The sequence below is a fragment of the Coregonus clupeaformis genome, unplaced genomic scaffold (assembly GCF_020615455.1).
Source record: "Coregonus clupeaformis isolate EN_2021a unplaced genomic scaffold, ASM2061545v1 scaf0090, whole genome shotgun sequence".
Lineage (NCBI taxonomy): Eukaryota > Metazoa > Chordata > Actinopteri > Salmoniformes > Salmonidae > Coregonus > Coregonus clupeaformis.
In genome coordinates this window covers 262607-278565 of record NW_025533545.1, presented here as the reverse complement: position 1 = coordinate 278565, position 15959 = coordinate 262607, and the positions used below count along the sequence as shown (strand labels likewise).

The window sequence follows — 15959 nt, the reverse complement described above, 5'->3', positions numbered from 1 at the left end:
GGTCCTCAACTGGCAACTTCATTAAATAGTACCTGCAAAACACCAGTCTCAACGTCAACAGTGAAGAGGCGACTCCGGGATGCTGACCTTCTAGGCAGAGTTGCAAAGAAAAAGCCATATCTCAGATTGGCCAATAAAAAGAAAAGATTAAGATGGGCAGTCTGAGATATGGCTTTTTCTTTGCAACTCTGCCTAGAAGGTCAGCATCCCGGAGTCGCCTCTTCACTGTTGACGTTGAGACTGGTGTTTTGCGGGTACTATTTAATGAGACCCACAGTATGAATGGTCTGGAGTTGCTCTCCTTTCCTAAGAGTGTTGTCCACATCCTGCCTTGTTATTCCCATTTCCTGACTGAAGATGTTCTTTCTTCTTTCCTCTCTTTGTGGATATTATCCATATGCTTCAGCAGATGAGTCTTCTGAGTGAATCTTTTACCACAGACTGAGCAGCCATGTTGTTTCTCTCCTGTGTGAGTCAGTATATGTTTAGTTAGGTGCTCCTTGCGATTGAAGCTTTTCCCACAGTCACCACAGCTAAATGATGTGAATCCTCATATGCATGGACAGATTTCATTTTTGTTTGAAGAGAAGGTTTTGCTACAGAAGGGGCAGGTCCAGGTTCCCCTATCTGTGCGTTCAAATCCAATGGTGGGCTGGGATCCAATGGTGGACTGCTGTCAAGTCCTACTGGGTCGCTGCTTACGGCTGAGCTGTGGCTGGAGGCATTGTTCTGATTATCTGGAGGGTCACAGGGAATGTAGAGACCCTTTAGCTAAATGGTTTCTCTCCTGTGTGAGTGAGTTTCTGCATGGTTAGGTTCTGTTTGAGACCGACATTTCTCCTGTGTGAGTCCGTATATGTGCAGTTAGATGCTCCTTGCGAATGAAGCCTTTACCGCAGTCACCACAGCTAAATGGTTTCTCTCCTGTGTGAGTCAGTATATGCCTCCTTAGGTCCCCCTTCTGATTGAAGCTTTTACAGCAAAAATTACAGCTAAATGGTTTCTCTCCTGTGTGAGTCAATATATGCCTTCTTAGGTCCCCCTTCTGAATAAAGCTCTTCCCACAGTCACCACAGCTAAATAGTTTCTCTCCTGTGTGAATCCTCATGTGCATGGACAGATATCCTTTTTGTTTGAAGGTCTTGCCACAAAAGGGACAGGTGCAGGGTTCCCCCTTTGGTGGATTCGGATCCAATGTTGGACTGGGATCCAATGGTGGGCTGCAGTCAGGTCCAACTGGGTCGCTGCTTATGGCTGAGCTGTGGCTGGAGGCATTGTTTTGATTATCTGGAGGGTGACAGGGAATGTCGAGAGCCTTTAGGTGGGTCACAGCGCCAAAAGGTTTGACATCCACTGGTTTAGAGTCACTCTCTCTGTTCTCCACAGTCTGGGTTTGGGGAAGAGTCAAGGACCAAAGTGAGTCCTCCTGATCACATTCACTTTTCACACAGGAAGGAGTGAAGTTGAACTCTATGATGTCAGGCTCTTCCTCCTGACTGGTCCTGAGTTCCTCATGTTCCTCTATAATCTGTGTGGGCTCTGGGTCCTCCTGCCCCAGACTGGGGCTCCACTCCTGCTCACAGTGCTGCTGCTCAGGGGGAACCTCCTCTTCAGAGACAGAGAGAGAGAGCTGCAGGGAGTCTGGAGGGAAGGAGAGGAGGAGCAGAGGTTACCTATATACCACAGAATCATTTGAACACTTGAATCATACAGTTGAATTATAGATTTCTATGATCTATAAAGACTTTAGACGTGTCTGAGTGCAAATAGCTAGGGCCAGATTCCAGACCTCAATTGTATCTCAGTTTACCAGTATAACACTAGCCCACTGTGTGACGTATTTACCGACCTGTGTCTGTCTGGCAACGAGTGGTAGCCAAGAAAAAACCTAATCCAAATATTAGAACAAACTCTCTTTGTTCTACTTCCTGTCTGCAGCAACATGGTGCCCGTATTGTGAGGCTGATTAGCTAGGACAAACAGTTGTGAAACCGAGAACACAACATGGAATCCATGTTTGGTCTTGATCTGGGGAGGGGATGGTAGCATACAGCAACTGAATTTAATTATTTCCTAGGTCACCACTCGGCGATGCAAACCACGCATTATTATCAGAACAATCCACCGACCACGGACATACCCTCCCGACGTGGGAAAAGCGTTGCCAAACAGCCGCAGGTCGGTAAATACGTCACACGGTGGGCTAGTGTTATACTGCTAGATCGAGATACAATGTCTGTCTAGAAGTTTTAATCATGCACAGTCAAAGTAGTAGTCCAGTAAATCGCTGATGGTTTGGTTAGCTAAACTAGCAATGTCTGTTTGGTTACCAAGGCAACTACTGTAGCTATCTAGTAAACTTGATAGCTACTTTTTTTTTTTGTCATTTAGCAGACGCTCTTATCCAGAGTGACTTACAGGATCAATTAGGGTTAAGTGCCTTGCTCAAGGGCACGTCGACAGATTTTTCACCTAGTCGGCTTGGGGATTAGAACCAGCGACCTTTCGGTTACTGGCACAACGCTCTTAACCACTAAGCTACCTACTTCAGTTGATGTTGAACACTCTTCTAAGCGGTAATTTAACCCTCAAGCTGAGGCATATTGTTTTCACCATAGCCCAATGGTTTATTCAATTCTTCAAATGTTTCATGACTTTCTCAATCAACTTGTTCTTAATGAATCTTAATTATTGTTCAGTGTTTCTGTATCACTATGGACTAGTCCTTTGGGGTCATTTTGACCACATCCAAAAACACCTAATTCCGCCCATAGTCATTTGATAAATAGGACCTTTATTTGAATCCAGGTTTCGCTGGAGACATAACAACAAGTTACCAATTACACCAGATGGTGGAGGGGAACCGGTATCAGTGATTTTGACCAGATAGACAGATAATCTGCAGAGTTATAGCTTCCCCATGTACAGTCGTGGTCAAAAGTTTTGAGAAGTATTGGTCTTCACAAAGTTCGCTGCTTCAGTGTTATAAGATATTTTTGTCAGATGTTACTATGGTATACTGAAGTATAATTACAAGCATTCCATAAGTGTCAAAGGCTTTTATTGACAATTACATAAAGTTTATGCAAAGAGTCAATATATACTTTTTCAAAACCTCTGCAATCCGCCCTGGCATGCTGTCAATTAACTTCTGGGCCACATCCTGACTGATGGCAGCCCATTCTTGCATAATCAATGCTTGGAGTTTGTCAGAATTTGTGGGTTTTTGTTTGTCCACCTGCCTCTTGAGGATTGACCACAAGTTCTCAATGGGATTAAGGTCTGGGGAGTTTCCTGGCCATGGACCCAAAATTTCGATGTTTTGTTCCCCGAGCCACTTAGTTATCACTTTTGCCTTATGGCAAGGTGCTCCATCATGTTAGAAAAGGCATTGGTCGTCACCAAACTGTTCTTGGATGGTTGGGAGAAGTTGCTCCCGGAGGATGTGTTGGTACCATTCTTTATTCATGGCTGTGTTCTTAGGCAAAAATGTGAGTGAGCCCACTCCCTTGGCTGAGAAGCAACCCCACACATGAATGGTCTCAGGATGCTTTACTGTTGGCATGACACAGGACTGATAGTAGCGTTCACCTTGTCTTCTCCGGACAAGGTGTTTTCCGGATGCCCCAAACAATCGGAAAGGGGATTCATCAGAGAAAATGACTTTACCCCAGTCCTCAGCAGTCCTTTTGCAGAATATCAGTCTGTCCCTGATGTTTTTCCTGGAGAGAAGTGGCTTCTTTGCTGCCCTTCTTGACACCAGGCCATCCTCCAAAAGTCTTCGCCTCACTGTGCGTGCAGATGCACTCACATCTGCCTGCTGCCATTCCTGAGCAAGCTCTGCACTGGTGGTGCCCCGATCCCGCAGCTGAATGAACTTTAGGAGACGGTCCTGGCACTTTCTGGACTTTCTTGGGCGCCCTGACGCCTTCTTCACAACAATTGAACCTCTCTCCTTGAAGTTCTTGATGATCCGATAAATGGTTGATTTAGGTGCAATCTTACTAGCAGCAATATCCTTGCCTGTGAAGCCCTTTTTGTGCAAAGCAATGATGACGGCACGCGTTTCCTTGCAGGTAACCATAGTTAACAGAGGAAGAACAATGATTTCAAGCACCACCCTCCTTTTAAAGCTTCCAGTCTGTTATTCTAACTCAATCAGCATGACAGAGTGATCTCCAGCCTTGTCCTCGTCAACACTCTCACCTGTGTTAACGAGAGAATCACTGACATGATGGCAGCTGGTCCTTTTGTGGCAGGGCTGAAATGCAGTGGAAATGTTTTTGGGGGATTAAGTTCATTTTCATGGCAAAGAGGGACTTTGCAATTAATTGCAATTCATCTAATCACTCTTCATGACATTCTGGAGTATATGCAAATTGTTATCAGCAAAACTGGGGCAGCAGACTTTGTGAAAATTAGTATTTGTGTCATTCTCAAAACTTTTGACCATGACTGTACATAGTGAATTTGTATTTGAATAGCCTAGTAATAGTGAATTTTTTATATTTTCATAATTAATAGGCTGACATTACCTTTAGTTACAGAATATCTCACGACCATGCGTTTCCATCTCCTACCCTCTCTCCTGCATTCCTTTCTCCAGCTTGCAGAGAGAGGGGCTGTTAATAGTTTAATTAAATCTCTCTCTCTCTCTCTCTCTCTCTCTCTCTCTCTCTCTCTCTCTCTCTCTCTCTCTCTCTCTCTCTCTCTCTCTCTCTCTCTCTCTCTCTCTCTCTCTCTCTCTCTCTCTCTCTCTCTCTCTCTCTCTCTCTCTCTCTCTCTCTCTCTCTCTCTCTCTCTCTCTCTCTCTCTCTCTCTCTCTCTCTCTCTCTCTCTCTCTCTCTCTCCCTCTCTCTCTCTCTCTCTCTCTCTCTCTCTCTCTCTCTCTCTCTCTCTCTCTCTCTCTCTCTCTAATAAAAATGTGCTATAGCGTGATATAAGCAATATAATTCCAATTCAAGAACCTCCCAAAATGTTGCTCCCTCACCGATTTCAACTGCCCCCTTTGTCACTTTAGGCCTATCCTGGCACCAGGTCTGTCTAATAAGCAATTTCTACCCAATTTGCATCAAATATGTTGCTGAGACAAGTTAATCAAAATATATATTCATGGTGACAGCGCTTCAAAAATGGCGCCAGAAAAAGTCAAGCCCACGGACTACTGGTGCTTTCAAGACAACTTGGAACTTAAAATAAATAAATAAATAAATAAAAAGAGGTCACATCATGACGTCAGTGATCTTCAGGTCGGAAAGTCTGAGCTCTAGAAAGATGCAAGAGTTTCCGACTTGGAATTCCCAGTTGGATGACCGTAAAAAAAAAAAATCCCAGTCCGAGCTATTTCCTCCTGCAGCAAAGCACCCCCACAGCATGATGCTGCCACCCCTGTGCTTCACGGTTGGGATGGTGTTCTTCGGCTTGCAAGCTTCCTCCTTTTTCCTCCAAACATAACGATGGTCATTATGGCCAAACAGTTATATTTTTGTTTCATCAGACCAGAGGACATTTTCTCCAAAAAGTACGATCTTTGTCCCCATGTGCAGTTTTAAACCGTAGTCTGGCTTTTTTATGGCGGTTTTGGAGCAGTGGCTTCTTCCTTGTTGAGCGGCCTTTCAGGTTATGTGGATATAGGACTTGTTTTACTGTGGATATAGATACTTTTGTACCGGTTTCCTCCAGCATCTTCACAAGGTCCTTTGCTGTTGTTCTGGGATTGATTTGCACTTTTCGCACCAAAGTACATTCATCTCTAGGAGACAGAACACGTCTCCTTCCTGAGCGGTATGACGGCTGCGTGGTCCCATGGTGTTTATACTTGCGTTTGTACAGATGAACGTGGTACCTTCAGGCATTTGAAAATTGCTCCCAAGGATGAACCATACTTGTGGATGTCTACAATTTCTTTTCTGAGGCCTTGGCTGATTTATTTTGATTTTCCCATGATGTCAAGCAAAGAGGCACTGAGTTTGAAGGTAGGCCTTGAAATACATCCACAGGTACACCTCCAATTGACTCAAATGATGTCAATTAGCCTATCAGAAGCGTCTAAAGCCATGACATCAATTTCTGGAATTTTCCAAGCTGTTTAAAGGCACATTCAACTTAATGTATGTAAACTTCTGACCCACTGGAATTGTGATACAGTGAATTATAAGTGAAATAATCTGTCTGTAAACAATTGTTGGAAAAATTACTTGTGTCATGCACAAAGTAGATGTCCTAACCGACTTGCCAAAACTATAGTTTGTTAAAAAAGAAATGTGTGGATTGGTTGAAAAACGAGTTTTAATCACTCCAACCTAAGTGTCTGTAAACTTCCGACTTCAACTGTATATATCATAGGCAACAGTAGGCTACTAAATAACATTTCAGTGGCACACCGACTCACCTAATGATGAAGATGAAGCAGTAGGTTACTCACGGTGATGGCCGATGCGCTCGTCGTGGCAATAGCCTATCTCAAGATGAGCTACTTTGAAAAACAGCGCTGCTATTAGCTACAAATTGGGAGTTGTTGAGAAAAAATTGTTTCTATTGGTTCTACAGACAGATTAGTCTTCTCTTCTCCGGCAGTAGGCATTTGCTTTCCAAACTGCGTTTTTCCCGCGATTGTATTTTGAAATCGGCAAAAGGCTAACCGACAGCTGCAACCAACCATAGAAATATAATCCATACATGGCAGTTCCCATTCAAGTCAGGACTGACATCCATGAGTTTAACAGTCAAAACCCTTCTATGGATTATACGTCTACGGCCACAGTGCAACAAGCTGTAGCCTATATTTGGTGAGCATGCTGCCCAAACTGCGGCCTTCCCGACTGTAGGCATGCCGGTAACTGCCAAAATAAAGGAAACACTTGAGCAAACAAGGGATACAAAGTATATGTTATGGTGTAGGGTGCATTTTCTTGGTATGGTTTAGGTCCACTTGAAGAATCTATGGTAAGGCGCATTGAAAGGGTTCTGGCAGCTCGTGGTGGTACAACACCCTTTTAAGTCACTTTATGTTGGTGTTTCCTTAATTTCGGCAGATACCTGTATGTGCTTGTGATAAAACTTAATCCACAGTTAGTTTTGATAAACTATTGATCCTCTGTGACTAAAGTATGCTCTCTGGTGTATTTTGAACATTGAGAGCGGGCTCCTGTGGTTGGATAAAAAAAATTAAAAAAAATAAACGTATTATAATATTATTATTTTTTGCCTCTTGGGCCCAGACCCTCAAACAAATGACCAGTCACATGTATTTAATATGCAGTCAATTTTGTATTAATCTGTTACCCAATCAAGGCAGATTGGGCCCTCCAGTTAACAACATGGACCCCCTACCTCAGGGTTCTTCAATTCCGGTCCTGGAGGGCCGAAACACTTCTGTTTTTTATTTCCACCTGGTAGATAATTGCACTCACCTGGTGTCCCAGGTCTGAATTAGCCCCTGATTAGAAGGAGAGGATGAAAAACAGAGGTGTTTCGGCCCTCCAGGACCGGAATTGAAGAACCCTGCCCTACCTCCTCTCCTCCCCCATCTGATGATTAGCAGAGCCAGCAGCAGGCTGTCTACACTCATAGAGTACCACAGTATGAGTCATAATACCCATAAAACCTAGCGGTCAAACAAGGAAATGGTTCCAATTGTTTTTCCACCATTCATTTTTCCCTATAGGGGATTTTAGAAACACTTAAAATAAGGGCTGTTTTGTGTAGGCTTACCCTGTCTCTCTAGGACAAGGTACTTTATCAACATATTCACCTCTATTTACCCCCCCAAAAATGAAATGCTAATTAGCTGCTAATGTGGTTATCATAAAGAACTACAAATGCCATGATGATCTGGACGAGACTGCCAAATCGAGGCAAAGATAAGAATCTGTGGATTAACTATCTAATGTTAGCTAAATTTAGTAATTAATAAAATTGGCAACATTTCTTTAAATTGACAATTCTGTGAACTGTCTTGTGCAAATTTTAAATTGACACAATACATGTTAGTAAAGGTGTCACCAAAAGATGACATTCAGGAGCTTGCAGGGATTTGTAGTCTTGCATAATGTCTACTTTGACGCTAATTCGAATCTGAGAGTAAATAGAGCCGAATATATTGATAAAAGTCACCTTGTCCGAGAGAGATTTAAATGGTTATCAAAACGTCACACCAGTGTAAGCCTACACGAAACACAGCCCTTATTTTAAGTGTTTCTAAAATTCCCTACGTGAAAAATGAATGGCGGAAAAACGATTGGAACCATTTCCCTGTTTGACCGCTAGGTTTTATGGGTATTATGACACCTCCATTGTGGGTCTCTTTTGAGAGCGGGCCCCGGAGTCTTCCTGTGGTTTGCGGTTGCAGTGATAATATGCAGTGATAATTTTATGTAATAATTTTCAACCCCGGTAAGCCCCTGCGACACCCTCGGAGAAGAGTGGATAAATGGTGATTACTGTTAGCTTAAACAGTTTATTAATTGAGTAGAACTATAGGAAGCCATCAGTAGATCTACATACGTACCTATTCTACATAGTGGTATCTCCGGTGTGATCCGCAGCAGTCTCCGTAGCCGATCATTCTCCTCCTGGTACTCCACTACCGTTTTCTCAACTGCCCCGAAAATCTCCACAGCAGCCGCCATTAAACGATCATTTAAAAACACACGCAACGACTGTAGTTTAGACATTTTCAGTCGAATGACAGTTGGACAGCCTATTTAGTTCAGTCAGTATGTCTTTGGTCTATTTTTACTCTACAAAAGGAACGTTGAATATCAAAACAGTCGTTTCCAATTCTACTTCCGTGTTCTAGTCAAGGAATGTAAAAAAAAATCCTTGGTTCCTAATGGAAACGCCCAACAGCGCCGCCAGCTGGATGGGAAGTTACTACTGCGCAAAGCAGCCTACAGACCAGTAGTTAGGGAAACGATAACTACTGTACTGACCTAACGTAGGAACGAACCTATTTTACATGTTTATCTCCAGTGTGATCCGCATCAATCTCCGTAGCCGATCATTCCCAACCCTGGTGTTTATCATACAGTTGCAGCCAAATATATTGGCACCTTTGCACTTTTCTTAAATAATTCCCTATTTCCTATCAAATAAGTTGAAATGGAAAAAAACGTTTGGTCTCCACACATTTGATTGACAACATTGCAGAACCACATTTTTTAAAGTTTACCGTGTTAAATAAGAACATTTAAACAAATGCCATAGGCACCTAGGAGCTAATACTTGCTGAAACATCAAGATAACGGCACAAAAAAAAACTGCAAACTGCTCAAATTCTTCAATGTTTGAGTGGTGCCTTCCACCAACTGCTGTTTTCAGATCTTGTCATATGTTTTTAATGGTATTCAGATCTGGGCTCACCGCTGGCCACTCCATGACAGTCCAGTGTTTATTCTTGAACCATTCCTGGGTGCTTTTTGATGTGTGTTTGGGGTTGTTGTCCTGCTGGAAGACCCACAACTTTCAACAGAGACCCAGTTTTTTGGGCACTGGGTCGAACATTGCACTCAAAACAACATATTTTATAAAAAGCCTTGTCTGTGTTGAAAATTGGTAACAGTGATGACATAATCCTGTGGTTGAAATTTACCCCCTCAAAACAACAGTTGATTACTTTTTTTTTCAAATCCAATGTATTTTCCACGTAGATTCCATGTCACATTACGTTGAAAAAATGTGGATTTAACCAGTCTGTGCCAATCATCCCTTTGTGATACAGTAGATATCCCAGTAGGTGTTGTAATGTTTCCACGTGGTTTCTGTGTTTCAGATTGTTGGGCTCCTGAGACGCCCCGGGGGAGGAGTTCTGTTGGTCTATAGGTAGACCTAGCTGTAGCTATGCTTGTAGCTGTTTGAGCTGCTAGTCGGCTTAAAGATGGAGTTGTTGTACAGGAGGATAAAACATTGTAAACGGGATGCTATCGTCATTCTCCACTAAGCAAGACTAAAAATACACCTACTAATGAATATCAAATGCTTACTAACAGGGATGTAAACACATTTATTTGTGCACAAAATTTGAGAGAAATAATATTATTGTGCTTATGGCAAAATTCTGGGATCTTGTATTTCAGCTCATGAAACATGACACCAACACTTTACATGTTGCGTTTATATTTTTGTTAAGTATACTAATGAATAATAGCATATATTCACTTAAATATTTACATTATATTATTATATAATATGTGATATATAATATTATTATACTGTACAATTGTATGATATTGTAGACTACTTAGTAATTGTCATGTAGTTATGGGAGTGGTAGTCCAGAGAGATCCTGGTCTCCCTTGAAGAAGAGGGTTTTAACCAACAGGGTTCAAATAAAATACCTCTGTACGGCTGGTGAACAGTGTTAGGCTAACCTGCACCGTTAGCAGCATATTTCAGAAATATTGTTGATCGCAAACAAATAAAGTTGCCACTTTGCGTCACCCTGCGATAAAGATTTACTGTTGCTACAGCACAGATGTTTAGAATTGTAACTTTTGAACCAACGCATCCTTAGGAATCATGTTGCACATATGAATTAGTTGAATGAAGTGTTTGTGGCTATGTAACCTGCCTTATAATGTTGTAAATAATGTTGTGTGTTACTTCTTCATCTTTCGTGGTTATTCCATGTATTTGTGTCGCCACCCTTAGGGATTGATAAAGTTGTTTTGAATTTAATTTAATTATTCACACTGAGGTCACTACGTCTATCTGTTATAAACACTATGCATTTATACAGTGCATGAACATAATTGGAATCTACTGTATATTGTCAATGAGACTTGATATGTTTACTTTAGTATTTGAGCTTCAACCTGCAAATGTGCCTTGTTTAATGGTGTTTAAAGCTTTATCTCAGCTCAACTAAATCTATTGTAGTTATTAATCACAGTCATTCAAACAGATTTTTTCTGCTCTACTTTTTTTCTTCCATTTACCACCCTGTATTTGTCTTAAGAACATACAGTGAGGGAAAAAAGTATTTGATCCCCTGCTGATTTTGTACGTTTGCCCACTGACAAAGAAATGATCAGTCTATAATTTTAATGGTAGGTTTATTTGAACAGTGAGAGACAGAATAACAACAACAAAAAATCCAGAAACACGCATGTCAAAAATGTTATAAATTGATTTGCATTTTAATGAGGGAAATAAGTATTTGACCCCTCTGCAAAACATGACTTAGTACTTGGTGGCAAAACCCTTGTTGGCAATCACAGAGGTCAGACGTTTCTTGTAGTTGGCCACCAGGTTTGCACACATCCCAGGAGGGATTTTGTCCCACTCCTCTTTGCAGATCTTCTCCAAGTCATTAAGGTTTCGAGTCTGATGTTTGGCAACTCGAACCTTCAGCTCCCTCCACAGATTTTCTATGGGATTAAGGTCTGGAGACTGGCTAGGCTACTCCAGGACCTTAATGTGCTTCTTCTTGAGCCACTCCTTTGTTGCCTTAGCCGTGTGTTTTGGGTCATTGTCATGCTGGAATACTCATCCACGACCCATTTTCAATGCCCTGGCTGAGGGAAGGAGGTTCTCACCCAAGATTTGACGGTACATGGTCCCATCCATCGTCCCTTTGATGCGGTGAAGTTGTCCTGTCCCCTTAGCAGAAAAACACCCCCAAAGCATAATATTTCCACCTCCATGTTTGACTGTGGGGATGGTGTTCTTGGGGTCATAGGCAGCATTCCTCCTCCTCCAAACACGGCGAGTTGAGTTGATGCCAAAGAGCTCCATTTTGGTCTCATCTGACCACAACACTTTCACCCAGTTCTCCTCTGAATCATTCAGATGTTCATTGGCAAACTTCAGACGGGCATGTATATGTGCTTTCTTGAGCAGGGGGACCTTGCAGGCGCTGCAGGATTTCAGTCCTTCACGGCGTAGTGTGTTACCAATTGTTTTCTTGGTGACTATGGTCCCAGCTGCCTTGAGATCATTGACAAGATCCTCCCATTTAGTTCTGGGCTGATTCCTCACCGTTCTCATGTATCATTGCAACTCCACGAGGTGAGATCTTGCATGGAGCCCCAGGCCGAGGGAGATTGACAGGTCTTTTGTGTTTCTTCCATTTGCGAATAATCGCACCAACTGTTGTCACCTTCTCACCAAGCTGCTTGGCGATGGTCTTGTAGCCCATTCCAGCCTTGTGTAGGTCTACAATCTTGTCCCTGACATCCTTGGAGAGCTCTTTGGTCTTGGCCATGGTGGAGAGTTTGGAATCTGATTGACATGCGTTTTTCTGGATTTCTGTCTCTCACTGTTCAAATAAACCTACCATTAAAATTATAGACTGATCATTTCATTGTCAGTGGGCAAACGTACAAAATCAGCAGGGGATCAAATACTTTTTTCCCTCACTGTGTATGTGATAGATTAATTTGTATTTTAAGAATAATGACTAAAGGATTTCACCCCAAATACAGTATAAATGTGTGAACGGTGTTAGAGTTATAATGTAGTGTCAACCCACTAACTGAGGGGGGGGTTAGAAACTGTTGAGAAAGCATTCCAGGGTGAAGGGGACTAAGAAACTGTTTAAAGGTGGGCGGAGCAAAGTGCCTTTGTGTGTCAAGGGATATAAAAGCTGTATGTATGTTTTTTGGCGCCAGAGCTCTCCATGAATAAAAATACAGATCATTCTTGCTGGTTGCGGACCTTTGTTTAATTCATGATTAAACCAGAGAATTTACACCCTCTGGGAATTATTCAGAGCATTAAGTTTGATTAATTAGAGATAGAAATTCTCGTGACAAATGGTCCTTCGAGCCGGATCTCAAAATACGTCTTTATCGTTCTGAGGACACCGAAAACCGTGCACAGGCGGATCATAGCATCCGTATAGAATAGACCTGGCCTTCGACGTTAAGGTTATAAACAGGCCGGTGATGAATCTTATGAACGATAAAGACGTTAACGAGATTTGAAAAAGCATTTAAATCCGAACTGCAATGAGAAGGTCAGTCATTTTTATTAATGGATTTTGGTGTAATTATTTGAACTTGTATGAGAATAGTAATTCTTGTGGAGGGCAGAGAATAGTTACCAAAATCTCATAAGATAATTAAAAGGGAGGAAGGGGGTCTGAAATGACTCAAGGTAAAGGGCCATTACCAAAATAAACTAGTTAATATTGAGATTGTACGGGGTACAGTGTTTACAATATAAACAGGAAGGGAGATAATTATCATCGTGTGAGATAGATTCATTAAACAAGTCAAGAGTCATAAATAACTGGGGATTTGCTCTAACTCTGTCTGTTTCATGAAACTGGAGCAGTTACGACCTCTAGGTTACGGATAGTGTTAGCAAAAAATCGTATAAGCTTGTTTACGTGTGAGACCTAATGATCCATCGAAATACGTGATAATTGTTTAAAGGAAGGGACTAAAATAGGTCGCGTGAGAAAAAAATGGTTGTCCCATCCCTTTCATGAAACTGGGGTTTAAAAAAAAAACTCTGGGTTACGGGTTGGATAATTTAAATGGTTAATTACAAAACAGATCATAAACATTTGCTCAAGAGTCACACCAGATAATATGTCCCAGGAAATAATTCTGGATTGAATTATTACTAAACGGGGGGGATTTCTTATTTTTCCACCATGGGAAATAAATATTCTAAAGAGGTCAGAGAATTAACGGGGGATGAAAGATATATGTTAGGAAGGGATCGAAGAAATATGTTTTATGGATCCATTTGGGAGAAGAGGTATGGATTTATTGGGCATCTCGATGTGGAGAAATTAAGGCTAAACTGTGGAACGGATTTGAAGAAACAGCGAGGGGAGGGGCTAGACACAGCGAGAGTATGGCTTTTGGAGAGTCAGGAAAGACTAGAGAATTTTGCTACAGAGTGTAAGGCCCCGTGTAAATACTGTAACAAAACAGGTCATAACCATCGCGACTGCAGAGATAAAGGAAAGGGCAGTGTCCGGGAAATGACAGTCTATTTTTTGGTTCCAGGGTAAAATGTTTGAAGAAGTGATTTGTGTCGATTAAGAATTGGCTAAAAACACCACGAAGCGATTATTTGAGAGGTACCTATACATTTCCTCTGTAGCTCAATTGGTAGAGCACGGCGCTTGTAACACCAGGGTAGTGGGTTCGATCCCCGGGACCACCCATACGTAAAAATGTATGCACACATGACTGTAAGTCGCTTTGGATAAAAGCGTCTGCTAAATGGCATATTATATTATTATATACAGTGGGGAGAACAAGTATTTGATACACTGCCGATTTTGCAGGTTTTCCTACTTACAAAGCTTAGAGGTCTGTAATTTTTATCATAGGTACACTTCAACTGTGAGAGACGGAATCTAAAACAAAAATCCAGAAAATCACATTGTATGATTTTTAAGTAATTAATTTGCATTTTATTGCATGACATAAGTATTTGATACATCAGAAAAGCAGAACTTAATATTTGGTACAGAAACCTTTGTTTGCAATTACAGAGATCATAGGTTTCCTGTAGCTCTTGACCAGGTTTGCACACGCTGCAGCAGGGATTCTGGCCCACTCCTCCATACAGACCTTCTCCAGATCCTTCAGGTTTCGGGGCTGTCGCTGGGCAATACGGACTTTCAGCTCCCTCCAAAGATTTTCTATTGGGTTCAGGTCTGGAGACTGGCTAGGCCACTCCAGGACCTTGAGATGCTTCTTACGGAGCCACTCCTTAGTTTCCCTGGCTGTGTGTTTCGGGTCATTGTCATGCTGGAAGACCCAGCCACGACCCATCTTCAATGCTCTTACTGAGGGAAGGAGGTTTTCACTCAAAATCACACGATACATGGCCCCATTCATTCTTTCCTTTACACGGATCAGTCGTCCTGGTCCCTTTGCAGAAAAACAGCCCCAAAGCTGTTACCTCAATCCAGGGATGAGAAATGGCGTTGTACTCCGAATTGTCCCATTATCCCAACTGTTACACCGAGAAGATTGAACCACTGCTAGTTTATCCAGAAAATTGACCTTTTCGTCCTCATGCTAGGTAGCAAAAGTCACATCAGCCATTTTGGAATGGAAGTGTCAGCCAATCAGCTCCTCAGTGCGACGTGCCATTCCATAATGGCTGCTGTGGCTACAAAAAACCCTGAATATGTTTTATTGCCACATACACCAGATATGTGCAGGGAAATGTGTTGTTTAACAGGGAAAGCCATAGTAGTATGGCTCGCTTGGAGCAAATTAGGGTTAAATGCCTTGCTCAAGGGCACAGACAGATTTTCCACGTTGTCAGCTTGGGCATTTGAACCAGCGACCTTTCGGGTACAACGGCATTTCTCATCCCTGGAATGAGGTACGTTTTCCAAGCCATATCTCATGCTGGCTCTGTCATTATCTACAGAGAAAGTCTGTCCGACCCCAGTGCAACCCAGTGCAAGTGGGTCGGATCGGCTGGCTACATCTCCCCTGGCAATGGTGTAATTTCAAACACAAAAACCTGGAAAAAAAATTTAAATAAAAAAATACATAAAAAAACAAATATATATATATACACACACAAAACATAGCGAAACATAAAGTTGACAGTACCATGTGAGAGGATGCTGCGCTTCTTTTGAGGCAAAAATGATAATCTGCAAAAAATTGTAGGAGCAGATTGTTACAGGGAGTACCCGTTAGTCCCCACCTACTGGGCTTCAAGTGTATTGCACCTTATGTATGTCCTAATGTTGCATTCTGGTCCATCCCGGCATTCCATGTTAACATGATTGAAGTATACTCAAAGCTCCGACTCGGTCATTATTACTACAAAAACAGACCACAATGTTTATGGTATTAGAATATAGATATATTGAATTGGGACAGGACAAACACTGTAGTGCACTTAAAACAAGAGTTTGCACTTCTACAAAGTGCACTTATGAGCAGTCGACTATATCACTGCTTCCCAGAAGCTACAATTTCAAACAATATCATGAATGATCAACATTGGGTCAAAATGGATGACAA

The 15959-nt window shown here is 41.9% G+C and overlaps 1 protein-coding gene across 1 annotated transcript; it reads right to left on the bottom strand.

Annotated features, from left to right (window-relative positions):
• Positions 1-248: 248 nt before the first annotated feature.
• On the bottom strand, positions 249-8786 carry LOC121558854 (chorion transcription factor Cf2-like). Its single transcript, XM_041872211.1, has 2 exons — positions 8510-8786; positions 249-1641 (listed from the first exon to the last, which is right to left on the bottom strand). Exons 1-2 carry the CDS (start codon positions 8673-8675, stop codon positions 812-814), a joined length of 996 nt encoding a protein of 331 aa, XP_041728145.1. The 5' UTR covers positions 8676-8786; the 3' UTR covers positions 249-811.
• Between the last annotated feature and the right edge of the window lie 7173 nt (positions 8787-15959).